General features: G+C 41.5%; 1 protein-coding gene across 2 annotated transcripts in view; it reads right to left on the reverse strand.

Annotated features, from left to right (window-relative positions):
• FNDC3B (fibronectin type III domain containing 3B) overlaps positions 1–15,416 on the reverse strand; it is a 194,991-nt gene that overhangs the window by 38,773 nt on the left and 140,802 nt on the right. For both annotated transcript variants that reach the window (XM_062005877.1, XM_062005876.1), the window contains exons 12-19: positions 11,380–11,504; positions 8,767–8,941; positions 8,104–8,190; positions 5,704–5,842; positions 5,106–5,177; positions 4,571–4,689; positions 3,610–3,715; positions 1,332–1,504 (exon numbers count right to left, since the gene is read on the reverse strand). In XM_062005877.1, coding sequence (XP_061861861.1) covers positions 1,332–1,504; positions 3,610–3,715; positions 4,571–4,689; positions 5,106–5,177; positions 5,704–5,842; positions 8,104–8,190; positions 8,767–8,941; positions 11,380–11,504 — 996 coding nt within the window. The remainder of the gene's footprint in view (positions 1–1,331; positions 1,505–3,609; positions 3,716–4,570; positions 4,690–5,105; positions 5,178–5,703; positions 5,843–8,103; positions 8,191–8,766; positions 8,942–11,379; positions 11,505–15,416) is intronic.

The raw sequence follows: 15,416 nt of genomic DNA on the forward strand, positions 1-15,416 counted from the left end.
TGTTCAGCACATCGCCAAGCTAATTCAAAATAATTCTCCAGAACAAAAGAACTTCACTGGAAGCAATTAGGGGGGGAAAAATGAGATATTTACTTATTTTGGAATGCAATACTAGCAGGTATGAAACCACATGAGCCACCAAAACAGCTGAACAACACTGAAATAATGAACCCCAGAATACCTCTCAGCAGACGTGTCAGCATCTGTGTGACCAAGAAAGGCTAATATCAATTGCTGTGCTTGAACTGCAAAGAGTGCAGACTTCAAAAAAAGAATCTCATTTATTGACTTCTGCTGTTTTCTTTATTGAATAGGAGGAAGAAAGGTGTTTGCATCTGGTAGAAAATCTGAACCAACCAAAACTAGCTGCCTCCTTTAATGAACGACAGGATCAGAAATACTTTGCAACTTTAAACACCATTTTGGCAAAAAAAGGGGCAAAAAGGGGGAAAAAAAGAGGGGGGAAAAAGGGGAAAAACAGGTAAGGCTTCATACATCCAAAGCTACCAAGCAGACAATGGCTTTCATTCCAGCAAGCAAATGCAATCTCTCCACGTGCACTTAATTTTTCACAAAACCAGTGGATATTTTAAAGACAAGACAGTCTCTCAGTTTTGCATATGCCTCTAATAGTTAATTCAGTTCTAAAAAGAACTTCTCCCTGTAAGTGCATAGCTTTAAACCTTTGTGTTGTACTTGTCACCAAGATTATCTGGGAACAAATGCATCAATATGCATGTACTGTTGCTGGGACTGCCTTGGAACGATGCTCTCAAAGACAAGCAGAGCCAACTCAAACTTCCCTGAATCAACACCATCTTCTAAGAGATTTCTGTGGACATCAGGCAGAGCTGTTGATGTTATTTGGGAAGAAACACCTTCCAAGGAAGTCATACACCATCACCAAAAGAAAAAAATCAAATCCATAAAGCATATATTTTTTCACACTAAACAAAAAATTCCCTGAAGAATGCAAGCTTTCCTCACAATATATCACTGGCCACGTGAAATCTCCGTAGATGTTTTAACATGTTAAAGACCTTAAACAAAAAGGAAGAAAGCAGCAGAAGGGGAACAGACAGATTCCTCCTTGGAGGCAGAAATAACTTCTGGAAGGGATTTTGCACATTTTGGTGCAGCTGATTTTGACCAGTCAAACCGAATTAGTACCTAAAATCTCCTTTAGGCATTTCTCACTAGATTTTCTTCTGCCTGTCTCCCCTTCACCTTCCCCATCATCAGCACTGACACAGTCACTTTCCAGGGCGGCCCACGGCAGGCCCAGGCGCAGCGAGCAGCAGCCAAAGCGCACTGCAGTGCGCTGCACGTACCCCGCCGTCGTTCAGGGCTCGCACTCGGAACCTGTACGTTGCTCCAGGCAGGAGGTTGCTGACAGTGCACTCCAGATCAGGCCCGTGGTACACTTCAGAAACAACTTCTTCGGGTTCTGTCATTTCTACACTGTACTCGGAGACAGGACAGCCACTTTCTGATGGAGGGACATCTGGAAAGAAACCACGTGGCTCATGAGGACACATACCAAGAAAATCCATTTCTTACTTCAGATGCCACAGAATCATAGAATGGTAGGGGTTGGAAGGGACCTTTAGAGATCATCTAGTCCAACCCTCATGCAGAAGCAGGGTCACCTAGATCAAGTCGCATAGGAACGTGTCCAGGTGGGTCTTGAAGACCTCCAAGGAAGGAGACTCCACAACCCCTCTGGGCAGCCTGTGCCAGGGCTCCCTCACCTCACAGTGAAATAGTTTTTCCTTATATTTAAGTGGAACTTTTAGTGTTCCAGCCTCATCACATCACCCCTTGTCCTGTTGCTAGCTACTATAGAAAAAGGGGATGTCCCAACCTCCTGACACCCACCCTTTAGATATTTATAAACGTTAATAAGATCTCCCCTCAATCTCCTCTTCTAAATATATATACATACATACTACCAACAATGATTTTCCTCTCCAATAGATGCTATACCTGCAGTATCTCACCCACACACACTATTGACATTTTTACAGTAAATGAATAAAATTATTCTCAGCCTTAAACATTCACCAGGCAAGAGCAGTCCCTACCCCAAGGCAACCATCTGCCACCCTGGGAAGCTGAGTCTGATGCCACAATGTGCCCAGCTACTTTTTAAGTAGAAACAGTAGCTATTCTCCTCTTTTGAGGATGAAAATAAAGCTACTCTGCTTCCTTCTCCGAATATCAAAGGTGGTGGTGTGCACAAAAAAATTGGTCAGCGATACAGGAAACACGGTACAGAAAGCTGCAGGAAGAATGGGATTAACACTGAACACTCTCCTGGGACAGAGAGAAACTAGAAGGCACGTGCTATCTGACTCAATCTTGACTGCTGGCTATAGCTGGATACAGGCTGAGGTGGACCACATACACTTCAAAACTACTTGTACGTGGGATTTCTGGCAAAGTCTCATTAACACCCAATAGAAGTACAAACAACTGCCACCCTTGAACTTTAGTCACACTGCTAGCATGTATGAGGCTCTAAATCTCTGTATGAGGATCTAAACCCTGCATCTCACTTGAGTAACAGCTTTCCAGGAAAGTGGATTTGATTTCTGTGCCTATATTTGTTTTGTTGTTGGCACCTTTTTTTTTGCTATGGAAACAACATACTTGATAATATTATAAACTTGATAATATTATTACTTGATTATATTATAAACCACCACCAAAGAATCAGCCTGCCTGGGGTCCTGAGCAGCACTATTCCACCATAAGGGGAACAGCCTTCCATAGCATCTTGGATTCACAGGTCAGTTTCTATACTGGTGTTGAGATGTATTGGTCAGTTAGAAATGGTACCACTCTAAAATTTAGCTTAACAAATGACGCCACAAAGAATCTTACGTGCTGCAAGATGGTCATACTAAAGAAAGAATCTCTTGGACACGGATATGTACCTTGTATTCTGAAAAATGTGGGGGTTTTGGACAGTTTAGTGCCATGGCCCATGTCATTTACAAAATTACATGTGTACAATGGATTGTGTATGTTACACTGTGGATCACGGTTTAAACGTCACCCTAAGTCCTCAACATGTTACAATTCAAATGTCTGAGAGAAGTCTTGCATTATAAAGAGCAAAACTCTTCTGATGAATCAATATCATAGAATCATAGAATGGTAGGGTTGGAAGAGACCTTTAGAGATCATCTAGTCCAACCTCCCTGCAGAGGCAGGTCAACGTAGGTCAGATAGCCAAGGAATAAAAAAGGCCTTGAATCACAGTGTTTCTGCAACAGAAGAACAGATATTCTCATACAGCTGATACTTGGTAGTCCTGACAGAGAGAGGCCCAAACTAAAAAACAAAAGGGAGCACACTATGAGGCCTAAAGGACAGTTGGGGGACAGCTGAGTTAAAAAACCCAGTACAGAGCCACAGCAGCTGATGAGAAGTTGCACTTCTGACTTGTACAGACTTCAGCAGACTTTGCTTTGTTCTTCCCTGTGAAGAGCATATGCTGCAACTTTTCACAAGGTCTAGCCTTAGAAATGAAAGCCAAGGCAAGTTCAGCAGTTAAGCATGGAGATCAAAGCTCTTCAACAGTGAGATGCTCCAATGGCTTACCCCATTGCAGCTGCACTTCTTTGTGCTTGGGCTTCCCCAGAACTCTTGGTGGCCGGCAGCAACCTGGTGCAACACTGAGCGTACGGACAGGTAAACTTTCAGAACACTGGAAGAGAACAGAAGCTGAAGTTACCTCTCTGGTACAACTACTGCCTACAAAGTGAGGCATGATTAGAGAGTGGCACAAGAAATACTTTTCGACAAAGTGACAACTTAATAGAAATTTATTTTAACAATAAAGAAGATGCTACCAAGCATGTCATTTAAAAATACCATTAATATCCTTCTTTCATTAGGCTCAAAACTGTAGCACAGGAAAGTTTGATGGCTAATGTTGTGGGGTTCTTCATTTTAATTATCTTCCTTTTAAAAATCATATCAAATCCTAAAGTACTCAATCATAAAACAACAACAACAACAAAAAAATCAAAGCAGGAGGAACAGAAGTGTAGGTACAGAAATGACTTTCAATTTAAGGAGGGAATTACATGAACCTATGGCTGGAAAATGAAATCCCTAAATGTAAAGAATTAACTCCATGAAATGTAATTGTTAAAACAAACTATCCCTACTGCATCTCCAGTCACCAGTTCGAGGTAGTCGAGGCTGATGTATATGACAGTCTGTGGCCTTTCTCAAGTAAGGAGCCAGTCCAGATAAACACCACGGTCTTTCTGAGCATTAAGTGTCAACACTTACAGATTGGTTTTGAGGAAACCAAGTTTCACTAAGTTGCAATTTGCCTGAAAAAGACCTCATCAGATACATGTACACAGAAGTTCTCAAAAACTCAGCACAAGGTTCACCTAACTGGACATAAGATTAACTGCAGTCAGTGCAGCTTTGCTGTATCACAGGGAAAATATTCATCTTTTAAAACCAGAAATCTTCTCCCAAAAATAGCATGTAAAGCTCTCAAAACCAGACAGCCAATAGTCCTTTACTATGCAATCCTACTTACCTGGCTGTGTCCACCAGTGCTGATACAGCATGCCCGAAGTTTATACAAAGTGCCTGGTTTCAAGTGAGTACAGGTATATTCCGTAGCTGATCCACTGTATGCCACTTCCCACTGATTGGCTAAGAAAAATGAGATTATTTCCAAGGTTTAGAGAAGCATCATGCAAGAATTTTACTAATGTGTCTAAAAGGAAAGCAAATCTTTAATGGGGTCTTCCACAAGTTCAGGAATGTCATTAGTGTTAAGATTGCTATGACTGTTCCTCCTGTCTAACAACATACAGACACATACACAAAATTTCACCATTCTTAGAGAAAAAAAAAAAAGATCATTTTTACTCCCCAACCCTCCCCTCAAACCACAAGAAAAACTCCCCAACACTCAAACCTCCCAGGAATCCTGCAAGTATGTAACTCAGTTTCAATCATAACTACAGCAGTAGAGCATTAATGATGATAACATCATCCCAAAGGGTCAGTATTACTTTACAGGGGCAGTAACAGATTGAAATGGAGAGAACTTGTTTCAAGTTTACCTTCTGGACTTCCTTGAGAAATCTCTAATAGGTACTTCAAGATTTCTGAACCACCATTATCCTGTGGAGGATCTGAAAACCAATAAAGTAAGTTGTTGGTAAATCAAGATTAGGAGTGAAATATAACAAGAAGATTATTACTTGTTTCTGATTCTGCTCCCCCTCCATGAACTCCCCCACACCATGGAATTCACAGCAGAAGTGGTAGACATTAGTTTTCAGCATGAGTCAGAATAAGGTGGCTGGATAATGATGCTATGGAAAAAGCATTGAAAGAGGTGCAGCATAGAGGCTTGCCCCATCTATAAAGGGAGTGGCTGGAATGAGCAACAGTACACCAAATGGAAGGTGAAAAGCCTGAAGGTGTACTTGAGTGCCAATTAATAAAACCAAGCAGTATTTTTGATTCTGAAAACATAAGAGCCTGTACACATCTTAAAATATTAAAAAAATCAAGTTGGCCAGCTTTCCAAACACATTCAACTTTGGACTGAGAAGCAGCATGAAAAATCTAACTTCTACCACAAGCTTACATAACTTTATTTGAATTTACTGTGATTCCAAAGAGCTCTGCTATGACAAACTTGAACTGACTTACCCCACTTCACACTGAAGCCATGAGACGTTATGGGCCCTTTAATAACAGGTCTGGTTGGAGGTCCTGGCCTGTCTGGGCTTGTTGTACAAACCAACACTTCACTGGGAGAACTCTTTCCTTCCACATTAGAAGCAAATAGCTGAAATAAAACCACAAGTTTATCAGTGTTTAGCATAACTGCTTTCCTGACAGTTCTGCATGAGGCTTCTTTTAGTAATTGCACAAATGCCATTAAACTGCAGAGTATGTCACATCCCACTAAAGCGTGTGGGACTCTAATCACAGTTATTAGATTGTCACATTGTTTCTTTACAAACCACATTGATTTTTCCCCTCCCTCCACTAGCTACAGATCACGACCTGTTTAAGGTAAGAGCCCTATTGTTTTTCCTTTAAAAAACCCTCTGTCATATGGCAACTTGCAGTTATTTGCTCATAAAAGACAAAAATTATGACAACCATGCTAATTTTGTTTTGGAGGTGTTTCAAAATGCTATTTAAAACAAATTAATTCAGAGTATCAGTAATCACACAACTAAAAGCTTAAGTAGCATGACACACAAACAAGCACCCTGTAATCTACAGCCACTGAAACGAGCAGGATGAACACAAAGAAAACCATCTCAGGCAAATCCTTCATCTCTACTCAAGAACACCTTCTGCTGACTTCAGGGAGAAGGTTGCTAAAGTGACAGAAGATATGAGGACCAGGTCTAGAAACTGGGTAGATCAGGATTGTACAAGAAATCCCAAATGGTCCAATGTCTGTGGTTGCTGAGAGTTCTATTAGCTCATGCTAGTCTCTGGGACAGAGATTTGCTGCCAAGGAAGTGAGTAATAAGATACGTATCATAATTACTAATTGCACGTGTAAGCTAGCAGGAACTTTTTCACTTGGGAAGCTCTGTTATTCCTCTCTGCAGTAGTCATTTCTATCCTCTTTCCTAACACAGGCATCTGAGAAAAACTATTTGCAATGTTTAAAACTAAAAATATAACTGAGGTTCTCTGGCCCGTGTGCTTGCTTTAAACAAGGCACTAGTGCCACTGTTAACTCCTGTGTACCATCTCTTGGTTCTCTTCAGGCTACTCTCTGATCAAAGACTTGCCATGAACACCAGACACATGAGCTTGACAAATATCCCAGTGACAGCTCCAGACAATCAGTCTGAGCTACAAATGCAATGCAATGATTTTGGTTGTTTTGTTTGCTTTATAGTTTCAGGGTTTCTTCCTCAAGTTGTGTAGGTAACTAGTGCTGGTCTGCACATGACAAAGGAATGTCTCAGTGAGTCGGATCAGGGTTGTAGCCTTCTATCACCAGTCACAAGCATCAGTTTGCTCTGATATCAACCCAGTTTTGTAAAACTCACGTTTATTTTGAAAGCAGTGCTGCAGAGAAGCACTGTCATCTTCCTTCAGCCAGACACAGCAGCTTTTACACTGCTAAATTAAAAAGCATCATCTCTGAGTGATACTGCAACAACTTTGTGATTCCTTGAGTAGCTCTTCATGCAACTTCTGACAGTCTTCTGTCCCACAAATATATGCAAAGCTGTCTGTAAGGACTTTGGGTAAGATTTATTTTCTGTTGCTCTTGCATACACTAAGGCCTAGAGAAGCCAAATGTTTTAGAATTGACCCAATCCTATGGCATCCTTCTCTCCCTGTGCTGTTCACAATTGTCATGAAGATGCTTCCAGGCACTGTTTCTATTTTGGCAATGTGGAAGTTGGCTTTACATGCAGCTTCTTGCTATGGCTGGAGAGACAGCAGCACTGAGTCACAGAGACAGACAACGAGGAGACTGAGTAGGGACTTTATTAATACTTGCAAGTATTTGAAAAGTGGATGTCAAGGGGATGGGGCAACACTTTTTTCTGTAGTGTTCAGTGCTAGGACAACGGGTAATGGACAAAAGCTGGAACACAAAAAGTTCCACTTAAACTTAAAAGAAAAGCTTCTTTACTGTGAGGGTGAGGGAGCCCTGGCACAGGCTGCCCAGAGAGAATGTGGAGGCTCCTTCTCTGGAGGTCTTCAAAACCTGCCTGGATGTCTTCCTGTGTGATCTGATCTAGGTGGACCTCCTTTAGCATAGGGGTTGGACTAGTTGATCTTTAGAGGTCCCTTCCAACCCCTACCAGTCTGTGACTCTGTGACAGCCACAGCACAGTGTGGCTGGAAAAAAAACCACCCCATCTGCTCCTCACTAGCAAAAAGGCTGAACAGTGAACAACTCCTGAGGTGAAAGTAAAAATATAACTAACAGTTTAACTCCTTAGGTCACAGTATGAAGTAAATTTGTATTTGAGGGCTCCATTTTGGAGACAGAACTCAATTATAGTGCCTAGAAAAAAAGAAAAAAAACACTATGCAATGACAAGAGGAAAAAGATTTTACCCTGAATTTATACTGCGTGCTTCTTCTGAGATTCTTCACAGTGCAGGCTTGCTCCTCTCCAGTGTACTTGGGGTGAAACACGCTATCCTAGAAGAAACAAACCCAAACAATCTCCTATAACTGAGAAGGTGCTCTCTGTATTACAGGCTGTAGCCAGAACACATTATAGTAAAAACGGCTTTACAGTCAAGTGCTTTATTTAATGTGACTACCACTTTTAAGCTGTGAAGCCACACTGATTTTCCTTCTACAACAACGTTTCAACTGACCTGAATGACTTAATTTTGCTGTAAAATATGCACAAACCCAATCGTGGCAGCTTAACACATTTACAAAACTAGAAGTGCCAGGTGACAAATGCGAGAACACCACACAGCAGTGAGGAGGTCACAGCAGACAGAACTGGTTAAGGAGAAGCTGTTCTACGTCTTTATAGACTCCTCTGAAGCTTTGTAATCATGGATGACAGTACAGATTTTAAGCTAAGGATCCATAATTCTGCTGTGGAGCTGAACAAATCACTCAGTTCTGTCCTGACAAGTACCCAGTACTCCTGAAAGACCCTCCAAAGCTGCAATCCACAATCTTCTCAGCGATCTTGAATCAATAAATGAAAAGGCAATCCAAATCATGCAGTATACTTTATAGCAATGTGGTACTTACATTATCCTCCTCTTGAATTTCCAGGGTGTAGGAAATCACTTCCTCTGGTGTACATCCTTCTACTTTATTCCACTGCAACGCGATCCACGTAACACCAGCTCGAACAAGCCTTGGTGCAGAAGGGGTCTGAGGGATATTACCTGCAGTGTAGCATACCACCTCCTGGCTGTACCCACTGCACAGAGAGAGAGGAATATTAAAAAAACAGCAACAAAACACAACAGTAAAAAATCAAACCTCAGTTAGGAAATGCCAGAACTGCCTCACAGTCATTTTTGCAGATCTCATCACAATGACATTGGAGAAAACAGTATTTGATTGACTAAAAATATTATCTTAACTGTGAAGTAGAGGAAAATCTCCTTTAACAAAGGGGAACTAAAACATAGAAAATAAAGGCCCAAGTGTTCAGCTTCTACATGTTGAACTTGAGATGCAGTATTCACCTTTTATAAATTCAGAATACAACTTCTATTTAAGCTACAACTTTGAAAGCCAAGCTCTTCAGCAAATCTAATCCCACTGTTTCAGCCATCCCTCTTCAACAAAAGCAGGGGAATCTTATCCAGTCGTGATCATACACCTCAGCATCACATAGGAGCTGTCTGGTGCAGGTACAGATACCTTCAAACCCTCCAGGCTGGCTCTACTCCTTTCTGACCTCCCTTGTCCAAACTTCTTTGCATTTTAAGCTGAGCATGAAGTTGCTCTTCTGCAGCTCAGGCTGCAATCAGAGAGAACATTCGTGGCAGAGGAGATGCATGCTCTCATCTCATCTAAATCCCAGCACACGATGCCTTGAGGCATAATAGGCAGTTGTGCCTATTATTGCAAATGCAGGAACAATTCTCTTAAGCCTCTATGCAGAACACATTATATACAATCAAAAATTTGAGAACAAAGCCTTAAAATTGACAGATTTTGGTGATTTTTCAGGATGATAACATCAGAACTCTCAACTGAGGGCAATGTTCTTGCAATTTTCAAATCCCCATTTCCTAAGTACAAACATGTTTTGTTCCTTCAAGTCATCACATGAATTTAATATACACAAAGAGCCACCTATCCTTTTTCTGAGTCTTCTTTCTCAAAAGTAACATATTTGTTGAAATATTCTTACAGTTCCAAAAATCCTCCTCCAACTAACATCTAAACAAGACACAAACCATCTTAAATGGTAAGTGCACATGCATTAAACCCAACCAAAACGATGTGATGACACAAAGTGTTAGATGACACTATCACATCATAAGTTTGAGTGCTGTCTATAAAAACAAGGCAAATGCTGCTGTTGGTGCTTGTCTCATAGATTATTAACACACAGCACTGGACTATAAACATAGCTCACTTCCTCCTCAGTAGCCTGAGGAAAAAAGGAGAGTGAGAAGAAGAACAATAACAACAAAAAGCAGGGGGGAAGTTGAAACATGTCCTAAGAAAACTCAAAAATCCAGAATTTGGCAAAGAAAAGAGATGCCAAAACTGGGAACTTTGCACAAAACTGGCAGTCCCCTTACAGCTACTCTCAGCAGATGCAGCTCAAGCCTCTCTCTCTCTCTCTCTCTCTCTCTCTCTCCCCAAATCAAGTATTATTTCGATAGGGAGAGAAGGATTCTTGGAAGAGGTTGGCAAAAGGGCCTCTGTGCACATGAACTGTCCCAGTGCATCATAGAGGGAAGACAGAGGAACACAAATACAGAAATTTTAAAGCTATATATCACCAAAAGGTTTGTGTTTTTGGAAGAGAGAACAATATAGGAATCTCCCTCAGCAAAATACACTGTTATATGCCACTAGTGCTTCTTCTTTTCTGTCCTTCTTGTAATAATGATTAGATCCTGTTTAGCCAAGAAGGACAATAGAAGAGTATACAAGAGCACTGTATGTTTAGCTTCTTCACAGCTACACTTTTCCTGGCTGTAAGCACAGGAGAGCACAGTCCTTGCAGCATGATGTCTCTCTGGGTACCCTCTGGTCCTGTTTAACATCATAGCCCAGCATTTCCTAGCAGCTCCTGGAGAACTGCAATAAGTGATTTCTCATCATCTTCATTTAGGTGCATCTGTTCACGTGCAAAGAAAATAAATTCATCTTGCAGGGCCCTTGGGAGTGTGTCTGTCCTCTCTTGGTTCTGGCTCTCTTACCCTTCCTTCCCACCCCATCAGTCAGCCCTGCCAGCTCTGTGTAAGAAGGAAGGGACTGTGCTGCTGAAAAAAAAAAGACAGAAGGGCTTTGCTTTAAAACCAGAAAAATAAATGTATCAAGATTCCTTCAGAATTTGTAACTTTGCTTCCTCTCCCTTGTTTTTCTTGGTTCACAGAAGTCTCCAAGGGGAATTTTACATAACAGATGTATTCTTTTTGTATTAGGAACAGACCACGAAACACCATTTAACACCTCAAAAGAAGCCTATCTTCTTAGGCTTACCTCATCCCACTGAAGGCACACTGTGATGCTCTGGGAAGTGAAGGATAGTTTGTGCAGATACTTAACTCAGACCCATAAAGAGAATAAGCGAACAAACCCCAGAAATCCCTCTTTACACTGTCACTGACAGTTGAAGTTTTCACCCCTCACTTTTTCTCAAGGAAGCGTGTACTTTGGGTAACTTACCTAGTACCGATGTCGTTCTGAGCTGCTAATCGGAAGGTGTAACCCAGAGCTGGACAAAGCTTAGTCAACTTGCAATGCTTCTGGCTTCCAAAGTAACATTCTCTGAAACCACTGTTCCTCTTTCCCTAGAAAGAGAGCAATCTGTAATCGGATAGCTATGAAACAAAGCCACGTGGTTCTGCCTTTAAAAAGAGCTGTTAAATGACATTAGAATTAGATGGTTCGTGCAGGCACTGCTCAGAGAGAGAGATGTATGCCTCTGATGGCACTGCTATACTACCTACAATAGTACACACCACCACTACCAGCCTGCTGTCAGATTCCTCCCTTTTCAGATCCTCAGCTATAGCTTCTGTCATCCTGCTTGAAGTGTGATTTTATCCTACTCATTAAGCTAAAGAGTCATACAAGTTAAGGGTGAAATTCAACCCTGGATCGACCCAGTCAGAGGAGCAGAGGAAAGCTGCAACCAACATTTCTTGCAAGCGCTACAAACATCGCTGCTTTCTCTGCAGCCTTCCCTGGTCCTTCAGAAAGAACCCCACAAGAGGGCTCTCGCTGCTCACCAGCCAGCCCCAGCCACTGTGCCCGACAGGGACGCGACTGCCTGCAACTCTGCTCAGCACCAGCCCCTCGGGGCAAAACACATCTCCTCCTCACCGAGGAATATGTAACGTGCCAGGTTCTGTACCCATCCCACTGCTCAGAGCAGGAGGCACACAATGAGCAGAGAGGATTTGCTGGAAAGCTTGCAACTGTAAGAAACTTGGGTGACAGAAGTATGATTTATGGAGCTTTGTAGCAATGCCACCCCGAGCATGATGAGCCCTGGCAAAACAGATGAGGCAGCAGCAAGAGATGGTATCAAGACACCTCTCCAGCTTTCAGATCCCTCCTGAGGTACATCAGGTACAAACCAGCACAGCTGAGGACAAGGACATCCAGAAGTTCTCTCCCTCCCTCCCTCCCTCCTTGTCATGTTTAAAACAAAACTAAAATACTGTCAATCCAACCCAACTAGGTATGCCCTGGGGTTAAAACAAAGCCAGGCTTTGGCAGGGCAAAGACAACAAAGGATTCCTAGTCTCATCAGCAAAGGATATCTGGTGTCATGTGCTTTGGAAAATTGTCAGTTTGGAATTTTTCAAGAGAAAGGGCATTCCTCAACTCTACATAAATAACATCTACCTGAGCTGAAGCAGTTGAAAGGAGTTTTAATTTCAATTAATAGACAATTAGATTACAAAGTATCCAAACTTCAGATCAGAATAGAAACCTAGCAAAGTACACCCATGAGCTCGAACTGGTGCCAGAGGTAAAGTTAAGCTCATCCCTGCAACTTCTGACCCCAGAGCTCTGCTATTTTTGCCACTTGTGTCCACAATGTTTCATTTTTATCTCAGTAAAATGACAATCTGCCCATAGACAAGGCTGCTTGTCTCACTTGATATACATTAGCTTGACAGAAGACTTCATGTTTCTGTCCCAAAGCAGACTAATAGGAACATTCTTTATACAAGTGTCCCTGACTGCAGATAACAGCCTCACCTGCTGCTGCCTCCTTCAGCTCTGTCTCTCCTCCCACACCCTGTTATTCCTCTGTGCTCAGTACATCACTCAATCATAAATGATCATAAGAAATGCCTGAGTAGGACATATCTTTCTCACTGGCTCATTCTCCAGCCCCTATCAATTTCCACTTCTATTTTTTCTTCATGGATTACAACACAGAAGGAATAACACCATGAAATGTTTGTAGTAAGTCTCCAAAATGTGTTTATCAGTCTAGAAACCATCATGCAGATCTCCAGCATGGCACAATTTGGAGGCAATGAAGGGACATCAGCACACTGGAAAGCAGCCAGAACTTATTGATATTGTGTGATACTACACTTGTTCTAGAACTTGGTTTTATACACCATCATCTTCAACTTCACCCATCTGCTGTAGCTGTAACATTACTGTATGGCTCAAGTAAATTAAGGAGTGGGATTGGAAGAGAATCATGAATCCTAAAGCAAAAGTCTTTTGCAAGTAAGGAAGCTTTTTCAGATCCCAAATCTCTAAAGATTGAGTTACATGATAAAATTTCTTTTGGACAAAAATAATAGGTCACCATACTTTTCAGTTTGGCAATAATGTACTTAAAACCCAGACTATACAAAACCTAATTAGTACTCCTATATTTTAGTAAAATACCCATTCATCAGTGCAGGACTGATAAGAAGAGAGATTTTTTCCCCTCCCAAACTCACTTTTATAGGTCCAGGTGCAATCAATTATTTTTTCTCTTACTCTTTAATGACTTCACTATTTGTAAAGCATGTGAAAATTCCTAATTTCTTTCTGATTTCTCCTTAAGATATTTAAAAAAAAATGAATCATTGTGCTATGCTTTTTCTCCAAGAGAACAAATTGACCCAGTGCTAAGCTTGCGGTGGATAAACAGGCAACCAGCGACGGCTGGCTAAAGAGGAAACTCATGGAAAACCTCACCTGCAGCACAAGGCCTGAACAGAGAGCAACAGGTCAAGGAAGCTCCAATTTGTCAAACTGGTGGCTTAGAACTTTGCAAAAAGATTGCCAAGTTATCTTCAACTTCCTAACAGTACAAATTCTGATACTGTATCTATTATTCTTTTGGAACTGGTATTGTACATTCCCCCCACACTCGCTCAGAGACCGACTGGTATTCAAATTACTCAGCCTGGCTGGTATTTTGGATTCTGTTGGCACTAATTGGAGAGGCTGGCCGATATTTCTAATTATCCTGGCATTAATAGCCTGGAAATAGTCTCTCTGCTCCTTCTCTCCCAAGATTTATGAAAGCACTAATGCTGGCATAATTATAGACAGGAACAACTGGCAGGCTGGTACTGGCTGCCACCCAGGAGTCTTACAGCTTTCCCAGAATCCTTCTCCTATTCTTTGTACACTCGGCATCCAAGTTTTAATCCTTTAAATAAGGTTTTGTAAGTTGCTTAAAATACACAGTATCATTTCCGCAAATATTTCTAATCCACACATTTCAGAGGGAGAGTATTGTCTCTCTTCACTAGCCCTGCTTTCTCCAGACTATGTACCCTCTGCTTCATGAGGACAACCCACACTGTGATGGCCACCAGGGCATGTCTGAGGAAACTAGAACAATTCAGCTCCATAAATCCATTAGAACTTGCACAATGCTATAAACACAGCATTTTAACACCATTTTTAAGAGCTCTGACTGCTATTCCAGCTATATTTCAAGCCACACACTTCAAACAGGATATTTAAGTTTCCTTTGGAGACTGTTTATTGAAACAAGGGTTTTGAGATTTTAAGTTGGTTTTGCTGACTTCATTCCCTGCAGTAGACATAGTAAATAAACACAAAAAGGAGTAATGGGCCACTGAAGGTACAGCAGATGCAGAACTAGTGAAAGGTCCTTCGGAAGACCTCAGCATCATATCTGGAATCAGGAGGTAAGGTGACAATCTGCTGCAGGCCATGCCAGCATTAACTTCTGTGTTTGGTTCATACTAGCAATAAAAAGGAACAGATTGATACTCCATCTGACACAAAGCTGTGGAGCAAACTGTCAACAATTACACCCTAATATCTCTGCAAGGCATTTATTGTGCAGGCCTTTATACAAGGGACTGAATTTTCTACATGGACAAACCCAAGACAGAACGGGACTTAGGAGACATTCCTAAAATATACACAAACACCCAATTTCATCCAAGACTCTCCTCTTGAGCATCTCACAGGAGCTGTATGGCATAGAACAGACCTAGAGGGCAGATGAGTAAACACAAGGCCTAGGTTATGGGGCAGTATGAACAAGTGTGTCTCTGTGAGCCCCAAGAAATTTAAAACAGTATGGCAGAACGAAATTATCTCCATTTATCACTCTATAAACTTAATTATTTACCATCTATCACCAAATAATTAAATACTGGGGCATTGCATCTCTCTTGAGAAAATGAAAATGAGGTGCTTACTGGAGGAGAATTAAAACTGCTTGAGATAAACACAAAATGGGGGCACAAACT

The sequence above is a fragment of the Colius striatus genome, chromosome 12 (genome assembly GCF_028858725.1).
Source record: "Colius striatus isolate bColStr4 chromosome 12, bColStr4.1.hap1, whole genome shotgun sequence".
Classification (NCBI taxonomy): domain Eukaryota; kingdom Metazoa; phylum Chordata; class Aves; order Coliiformes; family Coliidae; genus Colius; species Colius striatus.